This window comes from Sinocyclocheilus grahami, unplaced genomic scaffold, assembly GCF_001515645.1.
Source record: "Sinocyclocheilus grahami isolate Dianchi unplaced genomic scaffold, SAMN03320097.WGS_v1.1 scaffold2216.1, whole genome shotgun sequence".
NCBI classification, from domain to species: Eukaryota; Metazoa; Chordata; class Actinopteri; order Cypriniformes; family Cyprinidae; genus Sinocyclocheilus; species Sinocyclocheilus grahami.
In genome coordinates, this window is record NW_015507395.1 from 46,291 (window position 1) to 55,897 (window position 9,607).

Sequence of the window (9,607 nt, forward strand, 5' to 3'; positions counted from 1 at the left end):
CACAGACACACACACACAGACACGCACACACACACACACTTACTGTGATGTTTGTGTCTAATGATATTCAGACACAAAGTAAAACAATCCTGCAGCGCTTGTATCTGTATCTATACAAACTTTCATTTATATTGAGCTGCTATTAATATTAATAAAATCTCAGGACTGTTCCAGCAAGAGCTGCTCATCTCTCACCAATTCAGCTCCATACTGAAAATATGATAATACTGCAATATGATAAAAACATGAACATTATCTAAAATATTATGTAAATAATATAAAATAATTTAATATTGAATTATATTAAAACAATAATATGAAAATAAATGACATTATTTCAATATGATAAAAAATATTCAAAATTAGGGTTAGGGTTAAACTAAATATTGCAACACGTGATATATGAAATAATACAAAAATATTATAAAAATAAAAAATGAAAATAATAAAAATATTAATTACAAATTTCAATGAGGATAATAACATATTGCAACATTACAAAATAAATATAAAAATATTAAAAAATATATATAATTCAATATGATGATAATGCTATATGATATATATGATAAAAATATCTAAATAATATAAAAATATAATAATATTTAAATTTCATAATAATGATATAAAATACTATAATTTGCAATATAATAAAATAGATAATATAAAAAAAGAATATGATAAATTTGCAATATGCTAAAATAATATGATAATAAAAATAACAAACACACATGCAGATATATTTTATATTTTTCTGTCAGTGTGAGAGCAGCAGCAGCGTGTGGCCGCACTTTTATCTGTTTATCATAGCGATTAAAGCAGTATTTGACAATAACTGCGCTGAATAATCACACTGTAATGCTGCTTTAGAGTCAGAACGGAAGGTTTAGTGCTGAACTCGTTGTTGTCTCATTGAAGAACACTGTTTCTCTTCCTATTCATGACTGCTATGGCTGCTATATTTGGTGGCGGTGTAAAGCTCTGTGTATAAAGCGCTATGTTTGACTGATCCGCACCTCGGCCCAGAGACTCCAGCAGGTTCTGCACCACCTCCTCCAGCCCCAGCAGGTAGATGAACTGGTTACTGGCCGCTGACGGCACGAAGGTGAGCTGCGGCGAGGACGGTTTGGGCGGAGGGATCTCCAGCAGCGTCTTCTCCAGCTGTTTGCGCAGCGCTAGTTTAGCCGCCTGACGGCTGTCTGGAGACAGACTCGCATTCGAGCCGCTCTTCAGCTTTGAGCCGGCGGCCTGCGGGACAGAGTCAGCGAGCAGCATTATACTAGCATTACTATAACGCTGTAACGATGACGATGATTCTGCGGCTGCACAACGGATTAGGTGGAACGCCTGGTAAACCACATTTATAATGATCATAATTACAAGATGACGCTGAGTTTTTGAGGACTTTAAGACTTGCACAAATAAAATGAACCGCATGGAAGCCCGTTTCTGCCACGGTATTAAAAAAAAACACTTTCTCTCAAAAATAAACAAACAAACAAACAAGACTTTTCATCTCACAATTCAGATTATTCTTCCTCGCAATCCTACATATATCCAGAATCACGAGATATAAACTTGCAATTTTGAGAAAAAAAGTCAGAATTGTGAGATGTAAATGCAGAAATGCAAGATATAAACTCGCAATTGTGAAGAAAAAAAAAAAAGAGTCACGGTTACCTTTATTTTTTAATCCATGGCAGAAAAAAAACAGGACAATTGCGAGATATAACCTCATAATTCAGTGAAAAAGTCAGAATGACCTTATTTATTTATTCTGTGGCAGAAACAAGCACCTACAGAACAAACTCAACATAAATCCTGAATCTCAGATCTTTTACTAAAGCAATCGAATGTTACAATATTACAATATAAACACCATAAATTAAATACGGTCATAATTCATCAACAGTAGATCATTAGCGACTGCTTGGCATGACTGTGTGATATTCACTGATTTCCTGCGTTTTTACTGTAAGAGTCCGGTTTTCCAGCTCCAAATTTAACATATTTGTGACCCTGGAGCACAAAACCAGTCATAAGGGTCAATTTTTTTAAATTGAGATGTATGCATCATCTGAAGCTGAATAAATAGGCTCTCCATTGATGTATGGTTTGTTATGAAAGGACAATATTTGGCTGAGATACAACTATTAGAAAATCTGGAATCTGAGGGTGCAAAAAAATCCAAATATTGAGAAAATCATCTTTAAAGTTGTTCAAATGAAGTTCTTTGCAATGCATATTACTAATCAAACATTAAGTTTTGATATATTTATGGTAGGAGATTTACTAAATATCTTCATGGAACATGATCTTTACTTAATATCCTAATGATTTTTGGCATAAAAGAGAAATGTATAATTGTGACCCATACAATGTATTGTTGGCTATTGCTACAAATATCCCCCAGCGACTCAACACTGCTTTTGTGCTGCAGGGACACAGATAAATCGGATTGAGACATTATAGGACTGAGGTTTAGGATTGTGTGTAACACTCATGATTAAAGTCAGATCAAGTTCTTATTCTGAAACACTGACTCTGTTTTTTAATGCTCTTCCTGATGATCTGTATTCAGCATTAAACACCTGATTTAATCAGACTGATGGAGAAGCGTCACACACCTGGCTGATGCTGAGAAGCAGGCCTGTGCTGGAGATGGAGGTCATGCGTATGAGGCCGGGCTGGATGATCTTCTGTCCCGAGACGCTGCTCAGCGTGGCTCTGGGAGCGAGGAGCAGCGGAGGAGGCCCTGAGGAGTTCTGCTGCTGTCTCAGGATGGAGATCTGCTGCGGCGACACTGAGATCGACTGCAGCGCAAGAGAGAAGCATCACTGTGTGTTCAGACGGTAACGAGACACACAGCAGCTGTGTGACGCACCTGAGCTCCTCGGACCAGCGGCGGCAGGATGATCTGAGCTCCGGCCAAGCCGTGTTTGGACAGCTGAGCGCCGCGCACCAGCGGAGGAGGAATCACCGTCCCAGAAGCCCGAGCGGAGATCACCTGATCAACACATTCACAACCAGACGCCAGAGCGCTCACTTCTGTTACTGGACACAAGACCTTCTCTTACAGTGTCCTTCTTACACAGCACATGCACTCACTGCTGTTATAATAGTAAATTACGTATTATTACAACCAACTAACCCTAAACTGAACCCCAAGTTTACAGTAAGTACATGCTGTTAATTACATTTACTTCAAAATGTACAATTGTAACAAGAACACTGTAAAAGAGTGTAATCAAAAGACATTTTATAGACGATTACAAAATTACGAAGCACTTTCTGGCTACACATTTCAGAGCTGGATCAGTCATGTTTATAATGTTGTGTGTTAGAGCGTGTGTGTGTGTGTGTGTGTGTGTGAGAGTGTGTGTATGAGTGAGAGTGTGTGTGTGTGTGTGTGAGTGTGTGTATATGAGTGAGTGAGTGTGTGTGTATGTGAGTGAGTGAGTGTGTGTGTATGTATGAGTGAGTGAGTGTGTGTGTGTGTTTCATGAACTCACAGGTTGTGCTGTTTTCCCAGCAGCAGATCCCTTCACTAGAGGAGGAGGAGCGCTGGACACAGGAGCCGCCGGCTGATCGAGACACAACAGAATGATCATCATTAACTCGGTCAGTTTAAGTCCTTTCACACTATTTGACCTGCAGATACACACTGGGTCAGCCGGTTATGTTACTAAATCATCGGCTGTGCTACTAAAGATCAGCGTCACATGAGATTCTGCAGTTTGATGCAGAGTGTGTTTGTACCTTCTGTGCGCCTTTGTCTTTGTGTATGTGACTCTGTCTGAGTTTCTTGAGCAGGATGAGTTTGGCCTCCTCTAAACGCAGCTCCTCCTTCAGCTGCTTGATGACGCGCTCGCGCTCCTTTGGAGAGCTCCTCTGCACGCGCACACACACACAATATTACACAACAGAAAATATACCATACATGAAAAGTACTAAATACGCATGAATCTGCCACAGAAACTGCATGTCCACAAACACAATCTCTGTTCAACACGACTCGTAACACACGTGTGTAGCTGTCATGTGTCGTTTACCATCAGCAGATCCGTGTCCAGCTCTTTGACGAGATTTCCTCCGTTCCCCGGCGGACTGGGCTCCTCGTCCGACAGAACGATCACATCCTCAGGCGACGGAGAGCTCGCCTCTCTCTTCATCGCACTGCAATCAAACACAGGCTCGTTAAACGTGACGAGCAGAGCACTGAGAACTCATTCCTGCTGTGTTTGATTAATCTGGATCACATAATCAGATCCAAAGAATTAAGTACTCGTAATTAGATTATATGACATTTTAGAATACTCAATCAGACTAGCTACTCTTTTATTAATTAAATGATTACATATTATTCACACAATGGCAGTAAATGATTCATAACTTATTTATATATTTAGGCAAAATATATATTTTTTGTGTTTAAGTGTTTTATTTTGATTATTTAAATATAAGTTTATTTAATATAAGTTTTATTATACATAAATTGTTTACACAAACCCCCTGCAGTTCCTTCACAAACCCCAGTTTGGGTCTTTCATGTTGTTGATAAAAATAGATTTATTATTTTCTATATTTTCTATTTTCATTTTCCCCCGTATTTTTTATATATATAGTTTCAGGTTTTTTAAAAATTTGTTATAGAATATATTTTCAGGAATAGAGTAGCAAAAAGGCAGAAAATTTCAGGAAAATTTCCAAAACTTTCAAGAAATTTTGGAAACTTTTCTGAATTTTTTTTAACTTTCGGAAAATTTCAGCAATTTTCCACCCCTTTGCAACCCTACTCTGAAATGACTATTTTACAAAATGATCCTATTTCAATCTATGCAATAAATGATATAAGTCAACGAAATCTAAAAGTAGTCCAAAATTAACAATCATTTATATGAATTAATTTGTAATCAGTAACTGACTGAATTGGTAAGCCCTGATTACTCCTGTCTGAACTTGTGCTGGTCAGTGATGAGATCGATGCCCACTAGAGGGGGACAGATAGGAGATCATCCAATCAGCTGTGAGCTCAGAGGAGCAGCGATCACATGACACGCAGCAGAGGGCAGATGGCAAAGTCAGGCGTGATCTGAGACAGCTTTCAGAACAGCACTAGTGATGAGTGACTAGTAACAGTTTCATCAGGACATCCATCAGTGATGATGAGTGAGAGCAGAGCAAACACACCGTATGTTTCTCTGATCGGGTCTGAGGAACATGGACTGAAGCCCTGAAGCCCTGAAGCTCCTGAGATCTGCATCTGAGTGTCTCAGAATCACAAGCCCAGCAAACATCCTCAGTGCAGTGAAGCCGTTTCTCTGAATCGTTTCTTCATCAGACAAACTCAAATATGCTCAAGTTCATGCACATGTTCACGGTTCTCTGATAGTGCTCAGTGAAAAATATTTTATCTTATAGTAAATGATTTATGTTGACTGGTTTAATTTTAAGATTTTTTTAAATTGTACATTTTTATGATTTAATTATTAGCTTTTTATCAGTTTGAGAAACGCTGGTGATCATAAAGACACAAACTGGACATATTTGCATCTGTGCATTTTGCAGATGCTTTAATCCAAAGTGACCTACAAAAGAGGAACAAAAACAATTCATCGCAGAGACAACAATATTGATGTTTATTAGAAATCTAGATGAGGTGAATCTGTGAATCGGCACTGGTGAGTATAAAGTGAAAGTGACAGCGGAGTGTGTGTCTCAACTGAGACCTGAGCGCTAGTAATGCTGGGATACAACAGGATCACACAGGATCAGCAGGAGTTTGTGAAAGGCTTCAACGGGCCTGTAAACACACACATGCACACGCACACACGCTCTCACACTCACACACTCTTACACGCACACACACACAAACACATACGCACTCACACTCACACACACACACTCACACCCACACACACATACGCACTCACACACACACTCTCACGCACACTCACCCACACTCTCACGCACACGCACACTCACAGACACACACTCACGCTCACACATGCACACTGACACACACTCTCACACACACTCTCACTCACACAAACACACACTCACGCTCTCACACACACTTGCACACGCATTCACGCACACTCTCACACCCACTCACACTTGCACACGCACTCACGCACACTCTCACACCCACACACACACATACACACTCACACACACTCTCTCTCACACACACTCTCACGCACACACACTCTCACGCACACACACACATACGCACTCAAACACACACTCTCACGCACACTCACACTCACAGACACACACTCACGCTCACACATGCACACTGACACACACTCTCACACACGCACACTCACTCACACATGCACACTCTCACACATGCACACACACACACACGCTCTGGACTCCAGAGAGAGGAGACTGTCTTTGTGTGAGATCAGTCTCTTCCTGTGCATTAATCACCCAACTAAACACGTGTCACGTGACCCACCGCATGTTCTGCTGATGTCACGTGACACCCCTCCCCCTCCCCTACTGGAAACCATGACAACTAGCCGGTTGGAACCGGTTAGTGACACATGGCCTTCATTTTGTGAAGTGAAGGAGCGTTCAGGTGCTGCCAGAAAATGGAGAAACTTTGGGGGGGGGGCTTTGGGTTGAGGGACAGGACAAACTCACACACACACACACACACACACACACACACACACACGGCAAACCTGACTGTAGTTTACAAGAAAATCATGAAAACAAACAATCAACCTGGTCTCTCTCTCTCACACACACACACACACACTCGACTTCCTGTTTCACACACAGCTGCTCCCACAGAATGATCGCTGCACTTATTAAAGCTGATTCATCAACATCATCAAATGTGACGCTCCACAGTCATATAACAGCTGTGGGATTGTGGGAAACATTTCCCAGGATTCCCTGATCCTCTAAATGCCCACCTGACCAGTGACGATTATTCACTTTAAGACTTTAAAGACAAACAATTTCTGTTACAGAAATAAATGCTGTTCTTCTGAACTTTCTATTCATCTGTGAATCCTGAAAAATTAAATGTATCACGGTGTCCACACAAATATGAACTGTTTTCAACATTGATAATAATCAGAAATGTTTCTCGAGCAGCAGATCAGCATATTATACTGATTTCTGAAGATCATGTGACGCTGAAGACTGGAGGAATGATGCTGAAAATACAGCTGCGCATCACAGAAATAACTCACAGTTTAACAGAGATTCACAGGCTGGTATCGCACTGAATGTTGGTCATCTGATGGTGGTTTTCCTTCACTTTCCAAGTCACTCATATGAAGTAAGCTGATGTTTTGTAGACACACACACACACACGCTATTGTCATGTAAAGGCTCCTCACGTGTTGCTCGTGTCCATGGGCTCGTCTCCCGTCTGCAGCTCTACTTTGATGGTGGCCTTCAGGATGCTGGAGTCCTGGACCGCCACAGCTGTCTCTGATCGGGAGCGCTCGACGCCATCCAGCTTCAGCCGCTTCCCGTCTGCGGCCTGAGAGTCCCGCTCTAGAGCACGCTTCTGACTGCGCGTCTGCCTCACCGTGTCCTCAGACATCACCGCACCTGAACACACAAAACATCACATCATTATGGAAGTGCATCGTCATGAACACCGGTCTGATCTGGGATCAGCTTCAGATTCTAATTTACACTAACACACTGACTGATTTTAAGTCTCGGTTTCTCTGGTTTAGGAACAGATAACCAATCAAAGGCTGCCTCAGTGCTCGACTCATCATATATATATATTCATGAACAGTCACAGAAACGTTCATGAGTCAATAAACGGTTAATAATACTGAAGTGTGACATCAGTCTGTTTTCTGCCACATGCTCCAATGAGCCCAGACGGAGAAACAGGTCATGCAATAACCTCAAAAATATGCAAATGAGAAGAAATGCACAGAGTGAAATCTAAAAACCTGAATCCAGAATTAGCGTGACACAGGATTACAATAACCAGGTTAATAATGTGTGTGTGTGTGTGTGTAATAAACAGGAAAATAAATGATGTAAAATGCATCAATCATGAAGCTGTGTCATTACTCAGATCATTCAGTTCAGTGTTGATTTTAGTTCAAAGTGAAGCCCTGTCTGATTTCCCAGAGGTCAGTGGGCCAGTGATGCACAACAGGTTTCATCGACAAAGAAAGACAACATGAGCTCGTTCCTCTCATCAGCACACTTCCTGTATGACAGGAAGAGCCACACGCACACGCACACGCACACGCACACGCACACGCACACAGATAATGGAAAGCTGACTCGAGTTGTTTTCTCTCCCACCCGGTGACATCACAGAGACACACATGACCCTTCCCAGGATTCCATGGGGCACATGACGCACTTTCCTGAGAACCGGTTGGAACCGGTAAGTGTGTGACAGAGAGACGAGAGTTAACCCTTTGTGGGTAGAGATGCATCATGACAGGAGAACCTCGCTCTGTTCTGCAGACCACTAGTTAGTGCTGCTGGTTAAGTCAAGCAGTACTGTCACTAGATCTCAAACACTTTCACCAGCTGGATGAGAAGATCTCAGAGCACCACAGCACCAGAACACACTCTTCCTGGTGTTTTACACCTCGGTCCTCATTCACTGTTCAACTGCATCTAAAAACTGATTCTTAAAAATCTGTTTGTGAATAAAAAGTTGTTTCACGAAACCGTTTGTGCTCTACAGAGGAAATAAATACGTGAGGGTCAGTTCTTCTTCTGAAGTTAGGCCACAGTTTTATTGGGAACAATCCCTTTTTAAAGCTGAAGAGAATCTGGATTACCATTGTGTGTGTGTACAGAATACAGGAGTGACTCCCGAACTCAGCGGTAACCATAGCAACAGCAATCTCATGGCTGTAGACGAGAAACACAAAGTCAATGGTTACAGTCACGTGGTGTCAGATATTGCTGATCAAAATAATACCGTATTAAAATTCAACAATCAGATCCAGCTCAAGTCCATCTAACGCTGGTCTGAGTGTTTGGACAGGATCTGAAGATGATCACGAGAAGCGATCCAACCACCGTCACAGACTATCTAGAGTCGGCTCTTCATCATCACACTGACCGCAGCGTTCCAGAGCAGCACGGACTCATTCCTGACACTTTCCTTCACTTAATAACTGAAACAGACCAACCCAGAGCAGCGTCAGAGGTCAGGTGGCCACGCGGTGGGCTGATCGGGTGTCTGCAGGTGATAAAATGGCGCCGCAGTGTTGTGTTACACGTCCCTGGCGGCTAACACACACACTCACTCACTCACACACACACACTCTCACTCTCACACACACACACTCATTCACCCACTCACACTCACTCACTCACACACACACACACACACACACACTCACTCACACACACTCACTCACTCACTCACACACACTCTCTCACTCTCACACACACACTCACTCACACACACTCATTCACCCACTCACACTCACTCACACACACACACACACACACACACACACTCACACACGCTCACTCACTCACTCACTCACACACACTCTCTCATTCACCCACTCACACTCACTCACTCACTCACACACACACACACACACACACACACACACACACACACACACACACACACCCT

General features: G+C 41.9%; 1 protein-coding gene across 5 annotated transcripts in view; it reads right to left on the minus strand.

The window, feature by feature from the left end:
- The window catches only part of LOC107574406 (transcriptional repressor p66-alpha-like), a 23,105-nt gene that overhangs the window by 5,331 nt on the left and 8,167 nt on the right, over nt 1–9,607 (minus strand). For 3 of the 5 annotated variants that reach the window (XM_016260841.1, XM_016260842.1, XM_016260840.1), the window contains exons 2-8: nt 7,362–7,578; nt 4,053–4,176; nt 3,760–3,891; nt 3,513–3,584; nt 2,885–3,007; nt 2,628–2,813; nt 1,017–1,248 (exon numbers count right to left, since the gene is read on the minus strand). In XM_016260841.1, coding sequence (XP_016116327.1) covers nt 1,017–1,248; nt 2,628–2,813; nt 2,885–3,007; nt 3,513–3,584; nt 3,760–3,891; nt 4,053–4,176; nt 7,362–7,578 — 1,086 coding nt within the window. Of the gene's footprint in view, nt 1–1,016; nt 1,249–2,627; nt 2,814–2,884; nt 3,008–3,512; nt 3,585–3,759; nt 3,892–4,052; nt 4,196–7,361; nt 7,579–8,792; nt 9,028–9,607 lie in introns of those variants that run through there. The other 2 variants (XM_016260843.1, XM_016260844.1) reach the window with 2 other exon arrangements.